Here is a 27,254-nt window from a genome sequence, read left to right on the forward strand (position 1 = left end):
ATTTTGATCTGCTTTCACTCCACTCTACTCAAAGGATGTACCCATTTCGACACTGACAAGCTCGCGTCGATATACTGCGCCTCCTTTGACGCGAAGTATCATTCCTTGGTCGAGTGTATAAATAAGGCTGTTCTTTTTCACTATCTCTCATCCCGCTTCTGCCACTTAAGTATGAAGTTTCCAGTCACTTTAGTTCTATTAGTCGCTGTTCTTTGTTGTCTTGTCGAAGCAGCCAAGCGCCGGGGGTACAATAGAGGCATCCTCGACAAGAAAGGTATGATGCAAAAGAGAGGTATCCTCGGTAAGAAGGAATTTGGCAAGAGATACATCCTCGATAAGAGCGAATACGTCAAGAGAGGCGGATTGACTGATATCCTGGACAAGAGAGATATCTACCGCAGACAAGAAAATAATTACGACTTCGACGAACTGACAGACATGAAGAGGGGTATCCTCAGTCGTCAAGATAACGATGACCTCGAGGAACTTTCAGCCATCAAGAGAGAGATTCTCAAGCGTCAAGATGATGAAACGCTCGAATGACTAGCTATTGGGTAAATATCAGGTCCACTCGCCATATTTTTAATATGATTCTCTGAATTCACGATTGTATGTTTTAGAAATAAATGTTGTTTACTGTAATTAATGAAAGACATTAAAGATATCAGAGGGGTATATAAATAATCTAAAAGAGTGCAATAGCACTGACCGGACTCGCCTTGAAGGCGTCAGTACGAGAGCGAGTATTGATTAGTGTGTTTGAAATCATAGACCATTACGCTGAGCTCGTAGATGTAGTCGTTGAGGTCGTCGCGCTCCTGCTTCAATTGCTTGTTGAAACTTCTCAAGTACTCAACTTCAGCTTTCAAGGAGGATTGCAAGCGTTGACGTTCGCCGTGCCGAGTATTGCAGCAGAGATGCAGAGACTCCGCCTCATTCTTAGTAATTTCTGAGCCAGAGACATCGCGTACAATGTCTATTCCTGTTAGCAAGTGCTGATATAGATCACAATCAATCGTCTTACTTTTCTCGCTTTTTTGGATCATTTATGCAGTGAGGATATAAGAGGAGAAGAAACTGAGTAGACTCTGCACGGACTGCGTGGTCCCGCTCGGAATCCGCTCATACGAATCTAGGGTGGTGAAAATCCGTGCCTGGAAACATCACAAGTATGTTTCCGGTAACAGTCGATGTTAAGCCTTCCTCAAACACTTGCAGATAAATGTTCAAGTAATATTGCGTGTATTATCTATCAACATCTCTATCAAGCTACTTATTACGAAGACATGATCAGCTATCCTGCCTCTCGAGCTCATCTAGTACCTTGTACGCTCCCTTCTCTTCCAATGCCTTGATGAAAAGGATCCGTGCCATCTCGTCGTCCCCGAAGCGATGGAGCTTAAGCACCTCATTTCGGTAGTCAGGCCTAACTCCGAAAAGAGCGTGTGCAGCTGTATCCGTATCCAGCGAGAAGTTTGCGTTTGAGTGGGAGCGTGAATAACTACCAAAAGCACTCTTGATGTCGAGCATGTCAGGTTGATCTTCTTCGATAGCAAAATTAAACTTACAGATACCGGAGCAGCAAGCACAGAGCCTAAAACTATCCCAGTAAAGGCTGCTGCAAGCTTCATGAGTTGAAGATGTGGCGGATGTAAGTTCTCGCTGAGCAAAAGCTCCCGAGGGGGAAGCTTTCGGGTAAAAGCATACGCTAGCTCTTCTAATAATTTTAAATGATGATGTCATTTAATAATTAGGAGCATAAAGAGTCGTAAATGGCTATCATTGTATTATCGTAAATATTGGCACATTTCAATTACATCAAAGAATCAAATATTATCCCCCGCATGTTCCGTGAATAAGGAATCTCGAAAACCCTTCAATGTTTGACCTACCTTCGAGAAATAACTGGCTACCTCCGCAGGGAGTTTTGCTCCAATTAATAGTCTTATCTGAGTGATGATTAAGCACGGCATATCCATGCCAACTATCGTCAAAGTTTTGCTTTATACATTTAGTAGATTCCTTCGGTTTCTCGTTTGTTAATTTTTGGTTCATCGCACTTGATATCTTTTCCAAATGTGGATACTTGGTACATGAATTTTCGACGTGGAATTTGTAAGTGTTGTCTGATATTGCCGTTTCAATCACATTACATCTATATGTATACCAATCATAGATGGCAATGCCACTGTCATACGCAGCTCTCAGACCAAATGACAAGATTCCGATAGAGAACCAGATTGGAACCTGATGCGTTGGAGAGCTATTGACAGGCAAATATTTAGGAAAAACCACGCGCATACTTTGAGATATAGAGTAAAAAATAGAAACATTTTCGAATGTCAAGCATTCATTATGAATGAAGTAGTTAGTGATAAGCTTGAGAAATAATGCTGCGCAATTGATGGCTATGACTTTGTGAATCGTTACCATATGATGAGAGTTGAGAGGATAGGACGCGACAGTGGATAGGCTGCTCGAAAGATTTCAATAATGATAACATTTCGTCTTTGACATTAATTCTGATTACTTACTGAACACCCACTTCCAACTCCCAAACCTCTAGATGAGACGCTTCAATTTTAAACTTAGAATTCCATAAACCGTAATTGTTTATTCAATTTACTTGAAGCTCCTCCGGCTGAAACTTTGTGTCATTTTGTCTACGACAACAGGAAACGCCCAATATTGAGACAATGACGCATTAAAGTACACGCCTTTTTATTTGTTTACAAGCTTCAGCCGAATCACTTGGCAGTTTCATTAAATGACGAGATGTGATGATAGAAGTGAGAAACATCAGCCCAGCTGGCTTTATAAGAAGCGCTATATCTTTCTTTCTTCTTCACAACTAAGAAAATTGAAATGTACTTCAACAACGTCAAAGCTCTCGCCGTTCTCGCCTTTACTAGCGCCATCGTATTAGTAGCCGCTGCACCTAACCCAGCTGGCAACATCTCGTATCGCGGAGATGTAGGAGATGTCGGTCACAAGAATGAAAACTCTGAAAAGGGTGTGGATGCCAAGAACAACGATAATTACGACAAATACGATAAGCAAGACAAGGAATCTCACGAAGAGGCGCTCAAGAAGCACAGCAAAGAGGTCGAAAAGCAGAAAATGCTGACGAAAGAAGCTGCCGAAAAGAACAAAGCAAATGACAAGGTTGGTAATGACGAAGCTTGCTGAAAATTGGCTTACACAGTAATAGAACCAGAAGACAGACGAGTACTGGAAGGGTGAGAAGAAAGATGACAACACGTACGACAACAAGTCTGGTAATAAGAAGCAAGACAATCAGTACGACACCAGTAAGAAACAAGATTCTGGCAAGCACGATACCGACATGAAACAAGAGCACTACAACGACAAAAAGCAAGACAATCACTACGACACCAGTAAGAAACAAGATTCTGGCAAGCACGATACCGACATGAAACAAGAGCACTACAACGACAAAAAGCAAGACAATCACTACGACACCAGTAAGAAACAAGATTCTGGCAAGCACGATACCGACATGAAACAAGAACACGACAACGACAAGAAGCAAGACAATCATTACGATACCGACAAGAAAGACTAAGCTTCGATTGTTTGTTAAGCTTATTGTACACTGTGTTCATGAATGATTCTATCATTGAACAAAGATATTAATTTTGAGTATTCAGCAAGGTGCTTTGTTCTTTACCCCGATAGGGCCTCTCGCTTATCAAGCTATTCCAAAAATAAAATCTTACTTATCCCAGCTGAGTTTGAACCCTTCAAGTTTGTCTCCTTTGTTCCACACTCTCACTACCGTAATTGATCCCTAAATCCGTCTTATCCACCTTATTTAACACAAGATACTTGACATGGACAAGCGAGATATCTAAGCGACCGTGACTATCTACCTATACAGTAATTCAAGACCACATCTAGCTCAAATAACATCGGGATGAAGTTGGAATTAGTCGCGATAGCTGCAATTATTCAGTTTGTCTTAGCGAAAGAGCCCTGGGATGACTTTAAGCATATCAAGGCATCGTTATTTGCTAATATAGTCACTTTTCACATTAAGAACACCATCATTGCTTGACGGACAAAAGTCAGAATTTTGATATTGCTGTTAATGGTATACCTTTTGATACAAGCGTGTCATACTGAACAGGGGCCAGATTCGGACCGAATAGTGAGCCAATTCCCAAGCTCGAATATATTGCTGATTTGCTTAGGCATTAGTCAGGGATCACGTCACCAAGACCCAGCAAATGCATGGTCGCACTTCTGGGAGGCCAACCCTTACGCGAAAGGGGTCAAAATTTTAGACTGTGGGGATATTCCAGTGATTACAGTAGACAACCAGATGTCATAAAAAAGCACCGAAGCTGCGCACGACAATCTTCTCAATCGACCAACTGCAAGTAAGCATCTAAAGCATCCAATGCTACTCACATTTGGAGGTGACCACTCAATTGAGTTGCCAATTCTGCGTACTCTAAAAAAGGCGCGTAATCCGCGCTATTCATCGAAGTACATTTCCCGACACTCATCTCTAGGTACACGGTCCTATATCGCTTATTCAGATCGACTCTCATATCGATACATGGTCTTCAGGCAAAAAGTATGGGTTCAGTGATAAGCACGACACAGCACCTGTCTCTCATGGCAACATGCTTTGGCATGCGTCGGAGGAAAATTTGCTTACCTCGAGATCGATCCAAGCTGGAATAAGGACGCGTTTTACAAAAGAAAGGGATATTACAGATAATAAAGAGTTTGGTATAAAAATGATCACGATCGATGCTATAGATGAAATCGGTGCAAAGGGAATTGCAGATCAAATTAGAAAAAGGGTCGGCAATACGGCAGCCTATTTGACAATTGATATAGACTCAGTTGATCCTGCCTTTGCCGGCGCCACTGGAACACCCGAGCCTGGTGGGCTTACCACGCGCGAAGCCAAGACTATTTTAAGGAATCTGAAGGGTTTAAATTTTGTTGGGGCAGATATAGTCGAAGTTATTCACCATATGACGCTGGAAGTGAGCTAAGACAGATGGTCGCGGCTGATGTGGCACATGAAATTCTTCAATTACTGACTACGTCACCAATTATGGAATCCAGCGTAATTCACGATGAGTTGTGAATGCATTTAAATAAGCTTTCACTAATGATTTACGCTTCTAAAGGTCTCTTTTCGTATTTATTACATCACATAGCTAAGAAATGCACATCGATGCCCATATTTTGCCACTTATACGACTTCCTACGAGCTTGTATGTCAAAAACAAGCAATCTAAATGCTGCTAAATTCAACACTTTCTATTCTCCATTTATTCAATGTCATATATGGAACTATCACCAGGAACTCACCAGGAATTCACCGATTAGGAAGGAAGATAAAGATATCTAGGCACTTCATTATCAAACCTACATGCAAGAATACTATCGCTTAATTTCCGTCGCTTAATTGACCTTCACATGATTTATTGACCAGAACATACAGTTGATAAGATGTCTGATAAGGCGTCGATAAGGATGAGGATAAGTAGGGTCGTTTTTTCAATAACTCTTCTTTCACCAATGAATAAAGAAGAAAAAAGGAGCCTTCCATAAACTCAGCGTGTTTTTTTTTTTTTAACAATGCCGAGCCGGAGTCTTCAACAAAAAGGGGCTCTCATACCAGCCGAAATCTGAATAGACGTCATATCCAAATTTACGGAATAGGTGGTGTGAGTTGAAAGAGAAAGGAAAGGATTGATTGCTGATCTAAAAAGGTTATTGGGACGGCGGTGATTGTCACACTAGGAGAACAGAACACAGAAGCAGGTGTGTTTGTCTCGCGTAAAAATAAAACCACTCAAAACTCACAGGACCGCTATTCTTGTTGCTGGCTTATACCTTCTGGAGCTGCATAATCTACATCGTGAATTAATGTGTAGCAGTGCCCACTTGTCGTCTACCAGTAGAGAATGATGCATTTGTGGATTTCGCTGGTAATTATATATCACCAGCGTTTGGTGTGTCTATTGGGTACAATTACTTTTTGTGCATGGTGAGAGCTATTGATTGAAGTGTAATCACGTAACAACATCTTCAGATAGGTCTTCTCTGCTTTGAAATTACAAACTTCGGAAACGCTATCAACTACTGGACCACAGAGCCATTACACCCGGCTATAATGGTATCTGCGAGTATTGCAGCTTATGTCCTCATACACTCATGGGACTCGAGATGGTTCGGGGAGTCAGAGTTTGTGGGTTAGTTTGGAGATATTGCTTATTTTCTAAAAGCTATGCAGTGGATCGTTATCTTGAAACTCTTATTGCTGGTAATGTGTGTATTGTATACTTTAGTCACTATGTGCGGCGGAAATCCCCTCAATGGCGCTTATGGATTCAGATATTGGCGCGACCCTGGTCCAATAGTGGGTAATACAGCTTTAACGCAACTGCAGGCGTTTCTAGCAGCGCTTTTGGTGCCTCATTTGCCGTCGCAGGACCAGACATGCTCTCAATAATCTCTGGAGAAGCTAGAGATCCTCGTAGAGTGATGCCGATCGCATTCAGAACAGTATTTGTTTGGTTGTTTGTGTTCTTCATCCTTTCAACACTCGCTGTTGGTATTGTTATATCTTCAGAGGATAAAATTTTACTCAACTCCATCAAGAACAACGGAGCTGGAGCTGCCCAATCACCTTACGGAGCTAGCATGATGAGGCTGAAGATCAAAAGGCTTCCTCATCTAGTTAACGCCTCGATTACTACTAGCATTTTTAGTGCTGGATCAGCATTCTTTTTCAATTCATTACGTACACTGCACGGCTTGGCTGTTCAAGGGTTTGGCCCAGTTATCTTTAAACGTGTAAATAGAAATGGTGTTCCCTACGCAACGATTTTTGTTACAACGGCTTTCGCCTGCTTGAGCTACTTGAAAATTGGTAATGGTAGCTCGAAGGTCCTCGATTGGTTCATTGGTGAGCGTCAGAAACACAAAGCTATTTCAACTGCTGACATGAGATCAAGGTATCTCTACCGCTGCGCAACTGATCACTTGATGCGTTATTTGTGTAACATATTTGCGCTGGGAGAAGGCGATGAAGGTGCAAAGTTTGTGGGAGACTGAAAATTTAAATTATCGCTCTAAGCTCATGCCTTATGGTGCTTGGTGAGTTTACTGAGTCTTTGTCGTACCGGTAAGCTGACGTAGCCGAGGTTTGCTCTATTTTGCGCAACGGCAGTGACGTTAATAAACGGCTATACGGTTTTCTAGATGGAAACTGGGATATTGCTGACTTGTGTGTTGGAATTTGGAATTCTTGCCAAACTAATACCACATCAGCTTCTTTACTTACTTCTCACCGATATGCTTCGTGGTGCTTGGTGTTGGATATAGTGTGATCAAGAAAGAGGGGCTGGTTAGTCCTGACAAGGCAGACTTTTTCACCGAGATGAAGGAGATCGACGAACACGAGAATTCACTGCTTGCACAAGAGGAGGAGAAACCTTTTTCAGCGAAGAAGGCTATTAATTGGATTCTTTAGTGTTTTCCGTTGATTTTATTATACGCTTTTTGTATTCTTTTAAATAATTTCGAAGAGTGTCACTATACTCAAAAAGATAGTCAGTTCGTCCTCAAAATTGCTTACACTTCCGATTGTTAAGAGGAAGAACTGATTAAGAGGTGATCAAATAGACTAAGTTCCGAGTCAATTGAGAATTTAGAGATGTTTGACTACTTCAATCTCTCAAAAAAGCACGCGCACACTCTACTCGAAAATGAGACCCGACGAAATAAAAGTCTGTGAAAATTCGCTACACAAGAAGGGCAAGGAAAAGCTTCCACTTATTTAGCCGGATGAGAGAAATTATAAGAGGGAGCAATTACGTCAGACAGAATATCATTGGAGACGAGTGAGGGCTTGTGACCTCTGGAGATTGTTCTAAACATAAAATATGCGGTTGGCTAATCTGCAAGTGTCTTCCAGCTGGTTCAAAAATCATTGTATCCAAAAGTAAGATAGTTCAAAACATTCTCCTTCCTAGAACTTATGCAGAATCTCCGCTTACGTTAAAATACTCACCGGACAAGTCGCACGCTCATCGGTCAAGATTACTGGAATATTTACTGATTCTGCACGAGACGCAAATTATCACTTTAAAGTATGTAAAATGACCGAAATTAAGACAATAATCTCAAATTACATTTCATTGAAAGTGCTGAGGTTCATCCAGCACGTTTCATCAGTCGCCGTGAACGAACTTCCTGATAGGAGAGTATACTCATCAAATTCGGACATGTCCAGAGCAGATACAGGCTCTGGCAATATCCAGTTCAATGGGGGCGCTTGTTTTGGAGTTTGTGTTTGCTTCTCTGTTTCACTCAAATCCAAACCAATCTTCCTAGCTTCGTCTTCTAATTTTTTGAGCTGATTCGTGTAAGTACAGGCTCAAACATTAAGCGATACCTACAAATCCATGTGCGGCGGTACACAATTGCTCGTGATCTTGAAAAATCTCACTATGGTCAAGAGCTCATTCTCTATAGTACTAACAGCCTGAATGTCTAAATTCTTAGCAGCTTCAATGTAAGCACCGACAAGAATGGACGCCGAGCTGCTGTATGTTGTGAAAATCATGCTAGGCAGCCGCGTCAAATCGTAGGTGGTAGCCATTAACTTGTGAAGAGAGTTGATTGCCACGCGCGAGTAAAAGAGTAGTCTAGATTGCGAAAGCTTCTCGCTATTGAATTGCGAATGTAGGCTAAGCATGCACTTAGCAGCGATCATATGCGCCATCAAATTGTCAATATCAAGACCATCCTCATCCACGCGAACTGGATCAGAGTATTTCGAAGGAAAGCTCTGCCTGAATGTTTGTATTAAAGTATCCAACTCTCCAAATGACACTAATTGACTGCCTGACGTCAAACACAACGCTTGAACGTCGTAAAAACTTCTCAAGTGAAAGTCATTAACTCTCCCCATCAGTACGAGGGCCTTAATGAGTAGTGACAGTCCATCACCTAGATGTTGGATAAAAAAATTGGGCGAGTACACGTACTCAGTACTTTTCGCTATTCGACTCGTGAAAGTGCTATTCTTGAAAGCTTTCAAAGTGCAAGGTAGCGGAGTAAACAAATGGCCTTCTTGAATTATACTCGGGTTTATGCCAGTATCTAGTGTAAACAGCTGGTCGATTATGTAGGCCTTGAAAAACAGCCGCCTTCGTTGCTCAACCTCTAAATCACTGCCTGCGGCTGTCAAATACCACTTCCTAGGATAATCTGTGTCATGATTGAGTGAAAATGCTATTACTCCTCGAGCAGCGAAGGCTACCGGAAAAAACAAGTCGGCTTTGTTACCAATTGAAAAAAGGTGTTGACTTATTATTATAGCGGCATGTATTCGCTCTAGCACAAACATCAGCCCAGGCGATTGGCCATCTTCGTTCAGCTTCTCTAGGGCTAGCGCGGTGTGTTTTTCGGAAGGATCTTTGTTAGGAAGATGTTGGAATGCGATAGCGAATACGGCGTGACAGAGTGCTTTGCAGGGGAATTTCGGTGAGGTTGGGGGTAGATGCATCAGTCTAGTTTCGAATGACTGTCTGGGAAGATCACTTGCAGCGAAAGGCGAACACGCGTAAAATGTAGATATCAGGTAGCTAACCATATCTTTAGGTGGGAAATCTTTTGGCCAATTTGACGTTGTAATTTTGAGCGGTTCAGCGGAGGTAGATGGCATGCTACTGCTATTACTATTGCTGTTGCTGCTATCTATTTTCACTCTCTCCAGCTTATCCTCCAGTTCTCTGATTCTGTCTTCGTAAGCCCGCAGCTTAGTCGCCCTCCTAGCTGACTGCCGCGATTCATTATCGTAAATGCATTCTAATCCACCGCTCCTGACGCAATTCGAGCAGATTGGTTTGACGGCATCGCAGCGCATCTTCTTCCTACGGCAAGCGAGGCATGCTGAGCCTTTCGGTAGCGTGTCCGATTGTGCTTTAGGCATCTAATTGGTTGAGATTAAAAAGCCAGGAATGATGAAATGTGACTTCTTATCTGCATCGATTGCGTAAAATTATACAAGTGAAAATGAGAAATTTAAATGAAAATTAATTGTTATTGAAAAATTATGACTCAGTCTTGCCATCTTCAATTTGAAATCCTGTGTTTGATTTCTTCATACTGATTGTACGTGATGGCCAAATCAGCCAGACGCTGATAGCCAGTAGCATCGGTGCCGCGTCAAACACGAAAAAGCAGGCTTCGCTCTTTTGCACGGAATTTCCCTCACCACCGCTCAACTCTATGACTCGGTAAACGAGGCGGACCAGTATGAAGAATGAGCTAGTTGCGAGCAGTATTAGTACTTTGTCGATATTTCTGCCAACGGCTGTACTTCTCAAGTTTGGAACTCTACGGAATCGACAGTCTGTGACGATCGCTATAAAGCACAGATAAGATATAAGCTGCGCAATCATTCCAGCTAGCGTCAACTTGTTACCGTTGCTGCGTTGGTCGGATGAGATCTCCATGAGTTGCCCCGCAAATTGTGCTAAGAATGTGGTAATATCCGACCAGACAAATATATGCTTAATCGTTCGTGGAGATGCGATGGTGACACTGCCTTTCGATATGCGACTGTCATTCTTTAGGTTGTGAGAGATGCGACCGAAGACCAGATAGTTGAAAGCCAGATACGCGACCGGCGCGACCAAGATGAAGACGTCTCCCGCAATAAACAAGCCTGGTAAGTCGTGTCAGTCTTCCTTTGTTGTATTATGTTGATGTCCCACCCATCGACATCGTTTCTGCAAAACGAATCTTATTCGGATACCCAACTCCCTCGAATAGCGCACCGATAGGTAAACAGAGTGCCCACCAATCTTTATGCATACACACGAGCACTGTAAATGCGACAGCAAGAAGAAGGTAGAGTGCACAAAACAAGTAATGAGCCCCTGGCGTAGGCTCAAAGGCTTAAATTGGTTTGAGAGGGTATAATTTGTTAACAGTAACCTACGAACAAATATATCTTTGTATTCTTCAATGGGCTGCTGTGCAGATGCAAATTGGAAAATCAGGCCCAGAAATAGCAGTTTAATGAAGAATTTAGGTATTATCATTGCTTTTCAGGTCGAAAATATTTAATAGTATTAAAAAGGACAATATATGGCGTTTATTGAGCGATTGAGAATTTTCATCATCATCGGTCTAACTTTTGCCGTCCAAATTTGACTGGTTAATGAGACAAGCACAGCTTTGAAGTAACTTCGGCTTAACATTCACCGGCTCTGCTGATGTCATTGCAACATAAAGTTGAGTTTAATTAGAGATTTTGCAAGTGACGAAAATAACGACAATATGGATGAAAATTGAGCTTTGTATGGCTTTTTTATATACATTTTACAATCATAATGTTCTTAATGCAGTGTTTTGTTGCTGGATGAGTGAATAAAGGAAACGCGTCTAGCTATTGAAGGCGCTGAGAGCTATTTTGTCTATTTGAGAAGAGTAAGTCACATGTAAGCATAATCCTGGTGCTTTTTCTATGTCCGTGCTTTCTATCTGCCTATTCTCTCTGATAAGCAGAAGTCCCCACCAGCTGAACATGATGTTAGCCGTTAATCAAGCATGACAATGCTGCCACTCACATATATGCAATGATTGTAGAGATGAAGCAAAACTGCTTTTATCAGCGAATCAGAATGATTTCATCGAAGCACTCCTCACAAGAACAGCCAAATCGAGAAGAACGTTGAGTAGAGTTGATGTGGAGATGTTTCCGATGAGAAGGGCGGTAAAGGTTGATGGGAGGAAGGTTGCTGAGCTGTTTATTAAACGCCATTGAGCAGTTAAATCAGCGCACCAATCAAGCCCTCGAGTAAATTAACACGATTTTCGAACATTAAAAAGTTAGATGCTGCACTTCAAGACATATCTTACAAGTCGCAGTCATAGCCGGTGCTTCAGGCACCTTATCAACTCTTGTGATTACCTAAAATAGCTTGAGCTTGAATCGAGTTTATATTATGCCTTTAGTTATAGAAGAAGTTAGTAAATACTCCTTCACATATTTATAGATACAACTTCTACTCTCAAACCACTACTAAACACTAGCTTACCATTTTCCGCCTCGTGACCTTGAGGTGCGAGACATTCAGCGGATTGATGGAGCGTCTTGAAACAACGGCGAGAAAGCGGGATATTCATGTTCATAGGTACGGTTATTCCCCGTATTAGTTAGAGCGCTTCAAGGCGCTTCATACGAGGGGCTAGAGATGGAAGACGGGATCCTCATACTATACTCGACGTTCTGTTGCTATTCTGTTCACCTCTCATACATCAATGCAGCCATAATTTATAATTTAGGAGTGTTTCACAACCTCTTTTATACAATATACGCTCACTTCAGCGCAAAGGATCTTTACAGCTGCATGACTACCATTCAAATGTATACTCAACACTTTCGGAAGTTCAGAGAGTGTAATACTTTGCTTGTGCCTCATTTCCTGCCTATGATGTCAATTTCACTGCTACTATCGCCCAGATGCAATCGATTATGTTGATTCTACACCAATTAGACGCACCACGAGAAGGCCATTTTGATCTGCTTTCACTCCACTCTACTCAAAGGATGTGCCTATTTCGACACTGACAAGCTCGCGTCGATATACTGCGCCTCCTTTGACGCGAAGTATCATTCCTTGGTCGAGTGTATAAATAAGGCTGTTCTTTTTCACTATCTCTCATCCCGCTTCTGCCACTTAAGTATGAAGTTTCCAGTCACTTTAGTTCTATTAGTCGCTGTTCTTTGTTGTCTTGTCGAAGCAGCCAAGCGCCGGGGGTACAATAGAGGCATCCTCGACAAGAAAGGTATGATGCAAAAGAGAGGTATCCTCGGTAAGAAGGAATTTGGCAAGAGATACATCCTCGATAAGAGCGAATACGTCAAGAGAGGCGGATTGACTGATATCCTGGACAAGAGAGATATCTACCGCAGACAAGAAAATAATTACGACTTCGACGAACTGACAGACATGAAGAGGGGTATCCTCAGTCGTCAAGATAACGATGACCTCGAGGAACTTTCAGCCATCAAGAGAGAGATTCTCAAGCGTCAAGATGATGAAACGCTCGAATGACTAGCTATTGGGTAAATATCAGGTCCACTCGCCATATTTTTAATATGATTCTCTGAATTCACGATTGTATGTTTTAGAAATAAATGTTGTTTACTGTAATTAATGAAAGACATTAAAGATATCAGAGGGGTATATAAATAATCTAAAAGAGTGCAATAGCACTGACCGGACTCGCCTTGAAGGCGTCAGTACGAGAGCGAGTATTGATTAGTGTGTTTGAAATCATAGACCATTACGCTGAGCTCGTAGATGTAGTCGTTGAGGTCGTCGCGCTCCTGCTTCAATTGCTTGTTGAAACTTCTCAAGTACTCAACTTCAGCTTTCAAGGAGGATTGCAAGCGTTGACGTTCGCCGTGCCGAGTATTGCAGCAGAGATGCAGAGACTCCGCCTCATTCTTAGTAATTTCTGAGCCAGAGACATCGCGTACAATGTCTATTCCTGTTAGCAAGTGCTGATATAGATCACAATCAATCGTCTTACTTTTCTCGCTTTTTTGGATCATTTATGCAGTGAGGATATAAGAGGAGAAGAAACTGAGTAGACTCTGCACGGACTGCGTGGTCCCGCTCGGAATCCGCTCATACGAATCTAGGGTGGTGAAAATCCGTGCCTGGAAACATCACAAGTATGTTTCCGGTAACAGTCGATGTTAAGCCTTCCTCAAACACTTGCAGATAAATGTTCAAGTAATATTGCGTGTATTATCTATCAACATCTCTATCAAGCTACTTATTACGAAGACATGATCAGCTATCCTGCCTCTCGAGCTCATCTAGTACCTTGTACGCTCCCTTCTCTTCCAATGCCTTGATGAAAAGGATCCGTGCCATCTCGTCGTCCCCGAAGCGATGGAGCTTAAGCACCTCATTTCGGTAGTCAGGCCTAACTCCGAAAAGAGCGTGTGCAGCTGTATCCGTATCCAGCGAGAAGTTTGCGTTTGAGTGGGAGCGTGAATAACTACCAAAAGCACTCTTGATGTCGAGCATGTCAGGTTGATCTTCTTCGATAGCAAAATTAAACTTACAGATACCGGAGCAGCAAGCACAGAGCCTAAAACTATCCCAGTAAAGGCTGCTGCAAGCTTCATGAGTTGAAGATGTGGCGGATGTAAGTTCTCGCTGAGCAAAAGCTCCCGAGGGGGAAGCTTTCGGGTAAAAGCATACGCTAGCTCTTCTAATAATTTTAAATGATGATGTCATTTAATAATTAGGAGCATAAAGAGTCGTAAATGGCTATCATTGTATTATCGTAAATATTGGCACATTTCAATTACATCAAAGAATCAAATATTATCCCCCGCATGTTCCGTGAAGAACTGGAATCTTGCAATCCCTTCAATATCTAGCTTACCTTCGAAAAATAACTGACTACCTCCGCAAGGACTTTTGCTCAAATCAATAGTCTTATCTGAGTGATCATTAAGTACGGCGTATCCATGCCAACTATCGTCAAACTTTTGCTTTATACATTTAGTAGACCCCCTCGGTTTCTCGTTTGTTAACTTGTGGTTCATCGCACTTGATATCTTTTCCAAATGTGGATACTTGGTACATGAATTTTCGACGTGGAATTTGTAAGTGTTGTCTGATATTGCCGTTTCAATCACATTACATCTATATGTATACCAATCATAGATGGCAATGCCACTGTCATACGCAGCTCTCAGACCAAATGACAAGATTCCGATAGAGAACCAGATTGGAACCTGATGCGTTGGAGAGCTATTGACAGGCAAATATTTAGGAAAAACCACGCGCATACTTTGAGATATAGAGTAAAAAATAGAAACATTTTCGAATGTCAAGCATTCATTATGAATGAAGTAGTTAGTGATAAGCTTGAGAAATAATGCTGCGCAATTGATGGCTATGACTTTGTGAATCGTTACCATATGATGAGAGTTGAGAGGATAGGACGCGACAGTGGATAGGCTGCTCGAAAGATTTCAATAATGATAACATTTCGTCTTTGACATTAATTCTGATTACTTACTGAACACCCACTTCCAACTCCCAAACCTCTAGATGAGACGCTTCAATTTTAAACTTAGAATTCCATAAACCGTAATTGTTTATTCAATTTACTTGAAGCTCCTCCGGCTGAAACTTTGTGTCATTTTGTCTACGACAACAGGAAACGCCCAATATTGAGACAATGACGCATTAAAGTACACGCCTTTTTATTTGTTTACAAGCTTCAGCCGAATCACTTGGCAGTTTCATTAAATGACGAGATGTGATGATAGAAGTGAGAAACATCAGCCCAGCTGGCTTTATAAGAAGCGCTATATCTTTCTTTCTTCTTCACAACTAAGAAAATTGAAATGTACTTCAACAACGTCAAAGCTCTCGCCGTTCTCGCCTTTACTAGCGCCATCGTATTAGTAGCCGCTGCACCTAACCCAGCTGGCAACATCTCGTATCGCGGAGATGTAGGAGATGTCGGTCACAAGAATGAAAACTCTGAAAAGGGTGTGGATGCCAAGAACAACGATAATTACGACAAATACGATAAGCAAGACAAGGAATCTCACGAAGAGGCGCTCAAGAAGCACAGCAAAGAGGTCGAAAAGCAGAAAATGCTGACGAAAGAAGCTGCCGAAAAGAACAAAGCAAATGACAAGGTTGGTAATGACGAAGCTTGCTGAAAATTGGCTTACACAGTAATAGAACCAGAAGACAGACGAGTACTGGAAGGGTGAGAAGAAAGATGACAACACGTACGACAACAAGTCTGGTAATAAGAAGCAAGACAATCAGTACGACACCAGTAAGAAACAAGATTCTGGCAAGCACGATACCGACATGAAACAAGAGCACTACAACGACAAAAAGCAAGACAATCACTACGACACCAGTAAGAAACAAGATTCTGGCAAGCACGATACCGACATGAAACAAGAGCACTACAACGACAAAAAGCAAGACAATCACTACGACACCAGTAAGAAACAAGATTCTGGCAAGCACGATACCGACATGAAACAAGAGCACTACAACGACAAAAAGCAAGACAATCACTACGACACCAGTAAGAAACAAGATTCTGGCAAGCACGATACCGACATGAAACAAGAGCACTACAACGACAAAAAGCAAGACAATCACTACGACACCAGTAAGAAACAAGATTCTGGCAAGCACGATACCGACATGAAACAAGAGCACTACAACGACAAAAAGCAAGACAATCACTACGACACCAGTAAGAAACAAGATTCTGGCAAGCACGATACCGACATGAAACAAGAGCACTACAACGACAAAAAGCAAGACAATCACTACGACACCAGTAAGAAACAAGATTCTGGCAAGCACGATACCGACATGAAACAAGAGCACTACAACGACAAAAAGCAAGACAATCACTACGACACCAGTAAGAAACAAGATTCTGGCAAGCACGATACCGACATGAAACAAGAGCACTACAACGACAAAAAGCAAGACAATCACTACGACACCAGTAAGAAACAAGATTCTGGCAAGCACGATACCGACATGAAACAAGAGCACTACAACGACAAAAAGCAAGACAATCACTACGACACCAGTAAGAAACAAGATTCTGGCAAGCACGATACCGACATGAAACAAGAGCACTACAACGACAAAAAGCAAGACAATCACTACGACACCAGTAAGAAACAAGATTCTGGCAAGCACGATACCGACATGAAACAAGAACACGACAACGACAAGAAGCAAGACAATCATTACGATACCGACAAGAAAGACTAAGCTTCGATTGTTTGTTAAGCTTATTGTACACTGTGTTCATGAATGATTCTATCATTGAACAAAGATATTAATTTTGAGTATTCAGCAAGGTGCTTTGTTCTTTACCCCGATAGGGCCTCTCGCTTATCAAGCTATTCCAAAAATAAAATCTTACTTATCCCAGCTGAGTTTGAACCCTTCAAGTTTGTCTCCTTTGTTCCACACTCTCACTACCGTAATTGATCCCTAAATCCGTCTTATCCACCTTATTTAACACAAGATACTTGACATGGACAAGCGAGATATCTAAGCGACCGTGACTATCTACCTATACAGTAATTCAAGACCACATCTAGCTCAAATAACATCGGGATGAAGTTGGAATTAGTCGCGATAGCTGCAATTATTCAGTTTGTCTTAGCGAAAGAGCCCTGGGATGACTTTAAGCATATCAAGGCATCGTTATTTGCTAATATAGTCACTTTTCACATTAAGAACACCATCATTGCTTGACGGACAAAAGTCAGAATTTTGATATTGCTGTTAATGGTATACCTTTTGATACAAGCGTGTCATACTGAACAGGGGCCAGATTCGGACCGAATAGTGAGCCAATTCCCAAGCTCGAATATATTGCTGATTTGCTTAGGCATTAGTCAGGGATCACGTCACCAAGACCCAGCAAATGCATGGTCGCACTTCTGGGAGGCCAACCCTTACGCGAAAGGGGTCAAAATTTTAGACTGTGGGGATATTCCAGTGATTACAGTAGACAACCAGATGTCATAAAAAAGCACCGAAGCTGCGCACGACAATCTTCTCAATCGACCAACTGCAAGTAAGCATCTAAAGCATCCAATGCTACTCACATTTGGAGGTGACCACTCAATTGAGTTGCCAATTCTGCGTACTCTAAAAAAGGCGCGTAATCCGCGCTATTCATCGAAGTACATTTCCCGACACTCATCTCTAGGTACACGGTCCTATATCGCTTATTCAGATCGACTCTCATATCGATACATGGTCTTCAGGCAAAAAGTATGGGTTCAGTGATAAGCACGACACAGCACCTGTCTCTCATGGCAACATGCTTTGGCATGCGTCGGAGGAAAATTTGCTTACCTCGAGATCGATCCAAGCTGGAATAAGGACGCGTTTTACAAAAGAAAGGGATATTACAGATAATAAAGAGTTTGGTATAAAAATGATCACGATCGATGCTATAGATGAAATCGGTGCAAAGGGAATTGCAGATCAAATTAGAAAAAGGGTCGGCAATACGGCAGCCTATTTGACAATTGATATAGACTCAGTTGATCCTGCCTTTGCCGGCGCCACTGGAACACCCGAGCCTGGTGGGCTTACCACGCGCGAAGCCAAGACTATTTTAAGGAATCTGAAGGGTTTAAATTTTGTTGGGGCAGATATAGTCGAAGTTATTCACCATATGACGCTGGAAGTGAGCTAAGACAGATGGTCGCGGCTGATGTGGCACATGAAATTCTTCAATTACTGACTACGTCACCAATTATGGAATCCAGCGTAATTCACGATGAGTTGTGAATGCATTTAAATAAGCTTTCACTAATGATTTACGCTTCTAAAGGTCTCTTTTCGTATTTATTACATCACATAGCTAAGAAATGCACATCGATGCCCATATTTTGCCACTTATACGACTTCCTACGAGCTTGTATGTCAAAAACAAGCAATCTAAATGCTGCTAAATTCAACACTTTCTATTCTCCATTTATTCAATGTCATATATGGAACTATCACCAGGAACTCACCAGGAATTCACCGATTAGGAAGGAAGATAAAGATATCTAGGCACTTCATTATCAAACCTACATGCAAGAATACTATCGCTTAATTTCCGTCGCTTAATTGACCTTCACATGATTTATTGACCAGAACATACAGTTGATAAGATGTCTGATAAGGCGTCGATAAGGATGAGGATAAGTAGGGTCGTTTTTTCAATAACTCTTCTTTCACCAATGAATAAAGAAGAAAAAAGGAGCCTTCCATAAACTCAGCGTGTTTTTTTTTTTTTAACAATGCCGAGCCGGAGTCTTCAACAAAAAGGGGCTCTCATACCAGCCGAAATCTGAATAGACGTCATATCCAAATTTACGGAATAGGTGGTGTGAGTTGAAAGAGAAAGGAAAGGATTGATTGCTGATCTAAAAAGGTTATTGGGACGGCGGTGATTGTCACACTAGGAGAACAGAACACAGAAGCAGGTGTGTTTGTCTCGCGTAAAAATAAAACCACTCAAAACTCACAGGACCGCTATTCTTGTTGCTGGCTTATACCTTCTGGAGCTGCATAATCTACATCGTGAATTAATGTGTAGCAGTGCCCACTTGTCGTCTACCAGTAGAGAATGATGCATTTGTGGATTTCGCTGGTAATTATATATCACCAGCGTTTGGTGTGTCTATTGGGTACAATTACTTTTTGTGCATGGTGAGAGCTATTGATTGAAGTGTAATCACGTAACAACATCTTCAGATAGGTCTTCTCTGCTTTGAAATTACAAACTTCGGAAACGCTATCAACTACTGGACCACAGAGCCATTACACCCGGCTATAATGGTATCTGCGAGTGAACTGGAATCTTGCAATCCCTTCAATATCTAGCTTACCTTCGAAAAATAACTGACTACCTCCGCAAGGACTTTTGCTCAAATCAATAGTCTTATCTGAGTGATCATTAAGTACGGCGTATCCATGCCAACTATCGTCAAACTTTTGCTTTATACATTTAGTAGACCCCCTCGGTTTCTCGTTTGTTAACTTGTGGTTCATCGCACTTGATATCTTTTCCAAATGTGGATACTTGGTACATGAATTTTCCACGTAGAATTTGTAAGTGTTGTCTGATATTGCCGTTTCAATCACATTACATCTATATGTATACCAATCATAGATGGCAATGCCACTGTCATACGCAGCTCTCAGACCAAATGACAAGATTCCGATAGAGAACCAGATTGGAACCTGATGCGTTGGAGAGCTATTGACAGGCAAATATTTAGGAAAAACCACGCGCATACTTTGAGATATAGAGTAAAAAATAGAAACATTTTCGAATGTCAAGCATTCATTATGAATGAAGTAGTTAGTGATAAGCTTGAGAAATAATGCTGCGCAATTGATGGCTATGACTTTGTGAATCGTTACCATATGATGAGAGTTGAGAGGATAGGACGCGACAGTGGATAGGCTGCTCGAAAGATTTCAATAATGATAACATTTCGTCTTTGACATTAATTCTGATTACTTACTGAACACCCACTTCCAACTCCCAAACCTCTAGATGAGACGCTTCAATTTTAAACTTAGAATTCCATAAACCGTAATTGTTTATTCAATTTACTTGAAGCTCCTCCGGCTGAAACTTTGTGTCATTTTGTCTACGACAACAGGAAACGCCCAATATTGAGACAATGACGCATTAAAGTACACGCCTTTTTATTTGTTTACAAGCTTCAGCCGAATCACTTGGCAGTTTCATTAAATGACGAGATGTGATGATAGAAGTGAGAAACATCAGCCCAGCTGGCTTTATAAGAAGCGCTATATCTTTCTTTCTTCTTCACAACTAAGAAAATTGAAATGTACTTCAACAACGTCAAAGCTCTCGCCGTTCTCGCCTTTACTAGCGCCATCGTATTAGTAGCCGCTGCACCTAACCCAGCTGGCAACATCTCGTATCGCGGAGATGTAGGAGATGTCGGTCACAAGAATGAAAACTCTGAAAAGGGTGTGGATGCCAAGAACAACGATAATTACGACAAATACGATAAGCAAGACAAGGAATCTCACGAAGAGGCGCTCAAGAAGCACAGCAAAGAGGTCGAAAAGCAGAAAATGCTGACGAAAGAAGCTGCCGAAAAGAACAAAGCAAATGACAAGGTTGGTAATGACGAAGCTTGCTGAAAATTGGCTTACACAGTAATAGAACCAGAAGACAGACGAGTACTGGAAGGGTGAGAAGAAAGATGACAACACGTACGACAACAAGTCTGGTAATAAGAAGCAAGACAATCAGTACGACACCAGTAAGAAACAAGATTCTGGCAAGCACGATACCGACATGAAACAAGAGCACTACAACGACAAAAAGCAAGACAATCACTACGACACCAGTAAGAAACAAGATTCTGGCAAGCACGATACCGACATGAAACAAGAACACGACAACGACAAGAAGCAAGACAATCACTACGATACCGACAAGAAAGACTAAGCTTCGATTGTTTGTTAAGCTTATTGTACACTGTGTTCATACATGATTCTATCATTGAACAAAGATATTAATTTTAGTATCGATAAGAACCTGCTTATCAAATAAATCTTCACATTTCCGATGTATGAACCTCCCACCTGCGCAGTGATATCTGAGTTATCTATTCTCTAGGATGATTTGGGTGGCAGGTTTGAAGCTATTGAGTATTGCGCTAAGTCTGAGATCAGTTTTACCATTCTGAAGCATTTGTTTGTCTGACAATCGGTGTTGATAAATCCTCGTTCATGTGAATCTCAATCCTGCGAATTAAAATCCATGCCAGTCAATGGAACGAAGGGAGCTCAGCCAACAGCTTTCTGTACACCACAAGCTGTACTTTATTATTGCAATTCCGACAGCGGGGCATTTCACCATCAACGCGCGTCTTATTATCGTTAAGCCTAACTATCACAGTCATTCTATCCAGACTCAGCTCATCAATATCACCCTTCACGAATTGGTCATGGATTAGCCCAATGAAGAATTCTATCTCAGATATATGGCACCGATAGTGTAAAAACGGTAAAAAAATAGTCAAAAGCGAATGTTGCGCTAATGTGTATCGAAAAAGTTGCAACATTGTATCGCATGTTATAAATCACAATCACGTTTGAGATTGTGTCAAGTGATGCCACTTTAATAGCATCAAGAATTATACATGGAAATTATGTTGGTAGAATGAAGTACAAAACGAGAATGCTCTACTTATTTTACTTAAATTTGGAAAATTTAAAATCCGAAACACTGAGACGAGGCAACCAATTTCCGAAATGGTAATCGCCGAAGGAAGACGAATAAGGAAATGAGCGATTCAATGAGCGGCGGAAGTCCTTCTTTAGCTCCACCATCAAGCTCATGCTCAAAGACAACAAGTGCAAGGTTGAGCAGGAAAGGGAGAGTCCGCCGCCATACTGCAGTATCTCAGAGTACAAACATATGCTGAGGGTGAAAGCGGAGATGATCAGTCCTGTGAAGCTTGTGGACAAAATTCCGACTAATATGAAGTACGTAGTGTACATCTATGGCAATGAGGCTAATGAGGCTTGCTAGTAGTACATGTAATGCGAATATATAATACAACGCCATCTATAATCAATCTACTCCGGCTCGTTACCGGGAGAGAGATACTGCAGCTCTAATCCAATGCTCTGAACGGGTTTGTGAGGGTTGCTGAGGTCGGCGACGAGACCGAGGGAAATGAGGAGGGACTTGAGTCTCCCTGCGTATTGAAGTGCTACTGACTGCAAAGGGAAATTAGTTAGTGTGTCTCAAAACACCCCCTGACTCACCTTCTCTGTCGTGATTCTAGCTTTCACGTAGCCCTGAATGGGGTCTTTCTCGTCTATGGCTGTAGAAGCCGACAGAGGGATAGAGTTAACTGCATTAGGTTTGAGTTTGAGTTCCTGCGAGTTCTCATCCCAATAAGTGTCATCGTCATTCCTCTCCTGCTCCCTCTCGCCCTCTTCGCTGCGGTGGATGGCCCACTCAGCGCCAAGCGTGGTGACGCTCTCGTACGAAAATAGATTGAACTCAAACCGCGATGCCAGTGACAGACCACGCGCCACGGTCGCCGCGTATGTCCCGCTGAGGTATCCGGTGATGGGGCTGAGGAGTGCAACGAGGACGGTCGGCGGAGAGTGAGTGTCGGGGAGTGTCTGGAAGCGGAGACCTGTTGATACTGCGAGAGTGTGAGTGGGGTGTACCGTTTTTTAAAAAAAGCTACCCACCACCTGCTGACTTTTCGAGTGCGGATGCGTAGATTTCACCGCCGAGACTGAAATGTCCTTTGAGACCACCGGAACCATCGTCGTCAGGTTCTTCGTCTATGCGTGCTGTGTGTGGGGTGGATGGGGAGTGGGAGCTTTCGACACCCTTATCAATCAGACCAAAGTGAAAGAGAGAAGACGCGGATGCCATCCCGTCAGCCACTGAATAGGCCAATTCACTGGCATACTCCCCTTTGTCCTTTTGGTAGGTGATGTACATTTCACTTGGCTCGTCGCGGGTTGGCGGGCGGGGATGGGATATGCTGGATACGAGGAGCTGCGAGTGGGGGCTGAGTCTGCGTGTATAGAGGGAATGTAAGCGTGAGGATGGGAGGTGTAGCTGGCCGTAGAGAAGGTAATGGTTGTGTGTGCTGGTCGGTACCTTTGGGAGGGCAGAAATGTTGAAGTTGTGGACAAGTGAGTGCAGCGTTGGTTTCTGGCGGGGCAAATCGGTTGAGCTGGCTAGATACGCAAGTGAGCCAGTGAGCGATGGCAGTATAGACAAGCTGCAGCTGCTAGCGAATGATTGCGTTGGGCATGAGGAGAGTGAGATTGAAAGTGCAGATGGCGGCGCAAAATCGAGAATGGCTGCAGATGCCCTATTTAGATTTGAATATTGAGCATCTGGATTCCAATCTGTAGCCATGAAATAGCTGCGTAGAATATATTCAGCGTAATTGATCATGACTGTTGTTAAGAAGAACAATCATGAGATGCCCAATCTGCAGAACGCGGAGATGGACAAAGGATCCTTCGTCTGGGCATGTAATGTGCGTTGAGGGACACATACATGAGGTTATTATGGCGCATCTCTCCAACTCCAATCACTTACGTCTCTCAGGGCTTCCGCAACGAGACGCAGGAAGATGGCGCGATAAGGCATCAAGCACAGCAGCGATACATAAAAAAAGGCAGACAAGTGCGCAAGAAAGTACTCAAAAGCCATGCTTGTCAGTGCGTACACTAGACTATCCACCTTATCTAATCCCGCTGCAGGGTACTCTGGCGACAAGCTTCGATTTCTGCATCTTCAAGCCCAGCAGTTGATTCTACGCAGGCAAGTGGAATGTTTGATTGCTATCTGGGGGCTACCCAACGAGTTTGAGGTACGCTGGGTTGTAAATACCACGCAAACCACGCAAACCACTCACATTCTCTAGATCGTCATACGCGACCTCTGGGCTCTCAGAGTATCCCTCCTCAAAGACCTCGTAGCCGCTCCTATTGAAATGGCACGCAGGCGGAGCACGCACGAACAAACCGACGACGAGGACGATAAGGAGGACGATAAGGAGGATAGTAAAGAGGACACGAAACACGACGATAAAGAAGAACCCAGCGATAACTCCGATGACGCACTCGAAGACCCCGATGAAATGCTCGGCAATCTCGAAACCCCACCTTCAGACGAAGACATGAACCAGCCTCAGACTATGGAGGAGGCACTCGAAGCAGCTAACCGGGTAAAAACGACACGCCGTGTACAAAGTGCAGTGGATGAATTCAGCATGATATGGCTATTAGCCGTGCTGAATTTGGGATTCTGGACACTCCGCTTGCCCGTCTTCCACCTCGACTTTAAGGCAGCCTTGCAAGACCGGCGTGTGCCATACATGGATGCTCTTGCATACCTCCCTGAACCCATCAAAGCGCGTCTCAACCCGAGCTCACGCACGTCTTTCCAAGCAGAGGTGAGCGTTGCCTGGATTTTTAGGTAGCTCGAAAAAAACACTCACACGCTCTAGACCCTTCCATCTCTGCGCAAAGTACACCGCGCATCTATCTACCTCGCCAGACAGATGCGGGAGCGATACGCGGTGACGTTCAGTGACTACAACGTGACACCAGTTTTATGGCGCTGCGTACATGATCTTGGTTTGCCACCGACTATGCACACGCTTTGCATGGAGATGGTGCAGCGCATCGGCATCAGCTTCTCTCTCCTCCCCCACCACCGCATGGGCAAGCGCAGCAAACACAGGAAGGGCGAAGCTTGCGCTCCTGAAATTATTGCTATGGCTGTTGTTGTCTCCGTGTGCACCCTCGTGTATAACTTAGACAACGAGGTGACTGACCAGCCCCGAATAAGGAGCCTTCTCGACAAGAACAAGTGGATTATGTCGCTAGATAAACACTTCAAACTTTCGGATAGTATCTTGAATGACCAGGTGTAAGTGGGAGTGGGAGTTTAGACAGTCAGTTCATTCATTCTCACAAACACCCCACAGGCAAATCATAGACGCTACAGACGAACAGGTAGACGATTTTCTCGATTACATGGAACGGACTGTCCCAGTGGCAGACGAGGACACAATTAGAAGTGAGTAATGCAGCACACACAGTGCGATTCAAAACCTAACAAACCGCAGCCTGGCCACCGCTAGCCGACGAACTTAGACGCACGGGCGACCCTCACCGCATACCTGCCGTTAAACAAGACAGTAATTGGTTTCACAGCCTCTACGAAGATCGCATCCCTCTCGACGCATACCCAGCCCAGCCTGAGGCCAACCTGGTCCGCTCCTACCATACCTCTGATAGAATGGGCGACTATCCCATCCTTTACGACAGACTACTCAAGGCATCCGCTAAGGCCATAGGGGTATCCCATCCAGAGGAAATTGCTCACACTGTCGAAATGTTTCACAAAAGACTAGGGCTAGCCAGCAAGCAAACCAGTTCGAGGAGAACTAGCGTTGCGTCAGAAGGAGGGATTAACATGTACTTTTAAACCTACTATTAGGGTGTGTAGTAAGAGTGTAAGATACAAGAAATTGATATTAGACTGTTCAAAAAGAAACAAGACATTGACTGCCGCAATTGACATATCTCAAAATCTAGTGAGCGTGCTCGACGGTATAAAATGCGCGTTTTCTTTTAGCAGATTCAAGCAATTGGTACTTTTACATGGCCCAAGCTATCACTATCGCACGTGTACATGTCAGCATGAAACTTTTAGCTGTACAAGACAATAGAACGTCTAGATATTACCACCTATAGTTATTCATTTTAAGCCTCAAAGGCAACCTGCTAATGACAAAGTGAGTGAGAAGCGATGTATGTCATATACTGATAATTTGAACAATCTAACAAGACCATCAGATTCAAAGCACCTTCAGCATTCCAAACTTATCTGCAACTTAACCTTCCGATCCATGTACGCCGAGTTGAGTTTCTCCCCTACCACCCACCTCATCTCAAGTGTCTGATTTTCGACTTGTGATAATCTCCAAATAAAAAAGCTTGATAAATAGCCCTGAATGAGCTTGACAAATTTCGCCAGATTTATATCCCTGAGGCTCAAACTCATCTCTGTAGGCTATTCGGAAGCTAACCTAAGTAGACGCCGCTCTGTCTTTTCAAAGCCTTTGTCGATTTTGTCTTCCAGGGCCTGCGCTCGTTTGAGTGATGATTACTTCAATGTATTTTCATAATCCTCGTTGTTAAAATTATCAATTTCTAGCGCGAGCTTGCTAAGGAGGTTTTCCGTATCTGCCGAACGCCTAAGCTAATTATTGCTCTACTTGATACCTTTAATTTGTTTGGTTTATTGCACATATTCCAGTATTTCTGCTAGTCAAATGTATCCTTGATAGTCAAGGAAATGGTTGGGTGTCTCAAATAAGACTGTGTAAATGCATTCAGTGGTTCAACGACCTAATCACACTCAATGATTGAGAGAAAGCGTGAAGCTCTATGCATAAGTGATTATTAGTCAAGTCTAAATGTATACTCGATAAGCTAAACATTCCATTGAGACACTCTGGCTAATCACCGTGGTATGGATTTATGTTGTAAAACTCATAGAATGTGAAAGTTTTGAGTCATTTGCGCGACTAAAATGTATCTTATGTGAAAACTTTCCCAATCCACTCACCACGTCCGGCCAGTGCTGGTGTATTCTTTTCCCAAGCTTTACAATGTATATGAAATAAAACTTGTTTAGTTGGGGCTCAAAGATACACTCCAACTTTTTACTCCTTTTTTCGCCGATAAAAACACGCGGCGTCTACAAGGGTGTAAGCGTGATATATGCTGTATACAACCGACATTAATTAGGCGTAGAGGATTAATTTACGTGCAAGCTATTTTTGTGCTATGTGTTATTTGCTATGTGTGCCGGTTGTGTTGTGTGTTAGTACGTCTTTCGCGACATGCAGCGCGCCTCCATTGTCCAGCACAGGCGGATGTAGATTGTGATCAGGCACCTTATGCAATACAAAATAGACCTTGATCATGGCAGGGATGCTTTTGAAGGTGCTTCGAGGAGAAGGACACGTATACTCACGCTATACAACAATATTGGCCATTTTCGATCTGGAAATGATTTACTTTGCTTTTGCG

At 42.7% G+C, this 27,254-nt stretch overlaps 14 protein-coding genes across 14 annotated transcripts; 7 read left to right on the forward strand and 7 right to left on the reverse strand.

The window, feature by feature from the left end:
- Positions 1-171: 171 nt before the first annotated feature.
- Positions 172-543, forward strand: J056_002994 (uncharacterized protein; the record flags this gene model as incomplete). The annotated part of the gene is made up of 1 exon (XM_009268298.1): positions 172-543. One exon carries the CDS (start codon positions 172-174, stop codon positions 541-543), a length of 372 nt encoding a protein of 123 aa, XP_009266573.1.
- Positions 544-728: 185 nt separating this feature from the next.
- On the reverse strand, positions 729-1,046 carry J056_002995 (uncharacterized protein; the record flags this gene model as incomplete). Its single annotated transcript, XM_009268299.1, has 2 exons — positions 729-976; positions 1,025-1,046. The coding sequence occupies 2 exons, from the start codon at positions 1,044-1,046 to the stop codon at positions 729-731; spliced, it is 270 nt and encodes an 89-aa protein (XP_009266574.1).
- Positions 1,047-1,290: 244 nt separating this feature from the next.
- J056_002996 (uncharacterized protein) lies at positions 1,291-1,631 on the reverse strand (the record flags this gene model as incomplete). The annotated part of the gene is made up of 2 exons (XM_009268300.1): positions 1,291-1,515; positions 1,569-1,631. The coding sequence occupies 2 exons, from the start codon at positions 1,629-1,631 to the stop codon at positions 1,291-1,293; spliced, it is 288 nt and encodes a 95-aa protein (XP_009266575.1).
- Positions 1,632-2,865: 1,234 nt separating this feature from the next.
- Positions 2,866-3,586, forward strand: J056_002997 (uncharacterized protein; the record flags this gene model as incomplete). Its single annotated transcript, XM_009268301.1, has 2 exons — positions 2,866-3,165; positions 3,212-3,586. The coding sequence occupies 2 exons, from the start codon at positions 2,866-2,868 to the stop codon at positions 3,584-3,586; spliced, it is 675 nt and encodes a 224-aa protein (XP_009266576.1).
- A 1,183-nt stretch (positions 3,587-4,769) lies between these two features.
- Positions 4,770-7,525, forward strand: J056_002998 (General amino acid permease AGP2; the record flags this gene model as incomplete). Its single annotated transcript, XM_009268302.1, has 6 exons — positions 4,770-4,920; positions 6,144-6,238; positions 6,284-6,413; positions 6,440-7,095; positions 7,197-7,279; positions 7,324-7,525. The coding sequence occupies 6 exons, from the start codon at positions 4,770-4,772 to the stop codon at positions 7,523-7,525; spliced, it is 1,317 nt and encodes a 438-aa protein (XP_009266577.1).
- Positions 7,526-8,182: 657 nt separating this feature from the next.
- On the reverse strand, positions 8,183-9,991 carry J056_002999 (uncharacterized protein; the record flags this gene model as incomplete). Its single annotated transcript, XM_009268303.1, has 3 exons — positions 8,183-8,410; positions 8,504-8,849; positions 9,405-9,991. The coding sequence occupies 3 exons, from the start codon at positions 9,989-9,991 to the stop codon at positions 8,183-8,185; spliced, it is 1,161 nt and encodes a 386-aa protein (XP_009266578.1).
- A 121-nt stretch (positions 9,992-10,112) lies between these two features.
- On the reverse strand, positions 10,113-10,788 carry J056_003000 (Protein RTM1; the record flags this gene model as incomplete). The annotated part of the gene is made up of 2 exons (XM_009268304.1): positions 10,113-10,729; positions 10,779-10,788. 2 exons carry the CDS (start codon positions 10,786-10,788, stop codon positions 10,113-10,115), a joined length of 627 nt encoding a protein of 208 aa, XP_009266579.1.
- A 1,967-nt stretch (positions 10,789-12,755) lies between these two features.
- Positions 12,756-13,127, forward strand: J056_003001 (uncharacterized protein; the record flags this gene model as incomplete). The annotated part of the gene is made up of 1 exon (XM_009268305.1): positions 12,756-13,127. One exon carries the CDS (start codon positions 12,756-12,758, stop codon positions 13,125-13,127), a length of 372 nt encoding a protein of 123 aa, XP_009266580.1.
- A 185-nt stretch (positions 13,128-13,312) lies between these two features.
- Positions 13,313-13,630, reverse strand: J056_003002 (uncharacterized protein; the record flags this gene model as incomplete). The annotated part of the gene is made up of 2 exons (XM_009268306.1): positions 13,313-13,560; positions 13,609-13,630. The coding sequence occupies 2 exons, from the start codon at positions 13,628-13,630 to the stop codon at positions 13,313-13,315; spliced, it is 270 nt and encodes an 89-aa protein (XP_009266581.1).
- A 244-nt stretch (positions 13,631-13,874) lies between these two features.
- On the reverse strand, positions 13,875-14,215 carry J056_003003 (uncharacterized protein; the record flags this gene model as incomplete). The annotated part of the gene is made up of 2 exons (XM_009268307.1): positions 13,875-14,099; positions 14,153-14,215. The coding sequence occupies 2 exons, from the start codon at positions 14,213-14,215 to the stop codon at positions 13,875-13,877; spliced, it is 288 nt and encodes a 95-aa protein (XP_009266582.1).
- Positions 14,216-15,451: 1,236 nt separating this feature from the next.
- Positions 15,452-16,868, forward strand: J056_003004 (Midasin; the record flags this gene model as incomplete). Its single annotated transcript, XM_009268308.1, has 2 exons — positions 15,452-15,751; positions 15,798-16,868. 2 exons carry the CDS (start codon positions 15,452-15,454, stop codon positions 16,866-16,868), a joined length of 1,371 nt encoding a protein of 456 aa, XP_009266583.1.
- A 3,603-nt stretch (positions 16,869-20,471) lies between these two features.
- J056_003005 (uncharacterized protein) lies at positions 20,472-21,105 on the forward strand (the record flags this gene model as incomplete). Its single annotated transcript, XM_009268309.1, has 2 exons — positions 20,472-20,771; positions 20,818-21,105. The coding sequence occupies 2 exons, from the start codon at positions 20,472-20,474 to the stop codon at positions 21,103-21,105; spliced, it is 588 nt and encodes a 195-aa protein (XP_009266584.1).
- A 1,136-nt stretch (positions 21,106-22,241) lies between these two features.
- Positions 22,242-23,556, reverse strand: J056_003006 (uncharacterized protein; the record flags this gene model as incomplete). The annotated part of the gene is made up of 3 exons (XM_009268310.1): positions 22,242-22,385; positions 22,434-22,822; positions 22,872-23,556. 3 exons carry the CDS (start codon positions 23,554-23,556, stop codon positions 22,242-22,244), a joined length of 1,218 nt encoding a protein of 405 aa, XP_009266585.1.
- A 37-nt stretch (positions 23,557-23,593) lies between these two features.
- J056_003007 (uncharacterized protein) lies at positions 23,594-25,641 on the forward strand (the record flags this gene model as incomplete). The annotated part of the gene is made up of 7 exons (XM_009268311.1): positions 23,594-23,680; positions 23,752-23,860; positions 23,907-24,016; positions 24,071-24,601; positions 24,656-25,080; positions 25,139-25,230; positions 25,280-25,641. The coding sequence occupies 7 exons, from the start codon at positions 23,594-23,596 to the stop codon at positions 25,639-25,641; spliced, it is 1,716 nt and encodes a 571-aa protein (XP_009266586.1).
- Positions 25,642-27,254: the final 1,613 nt, after the last annotated feature.

This window comes from Wallemia ichthyophaga (assembly GCF_000400465.1).
Source record: "Wallemia ichthyophaga EXF-994 unplaced genomic scaffold scaffold3, whole genome shotgun sequence".
Taxonomy (NCBI): domain Eukaryota; kingdom Fungi; phylum Basidiomycota; class Wallemiomycetes; order Wallemiales; family Wallemiaceae; genus Wallemia; species Wallemia ichthyophaga.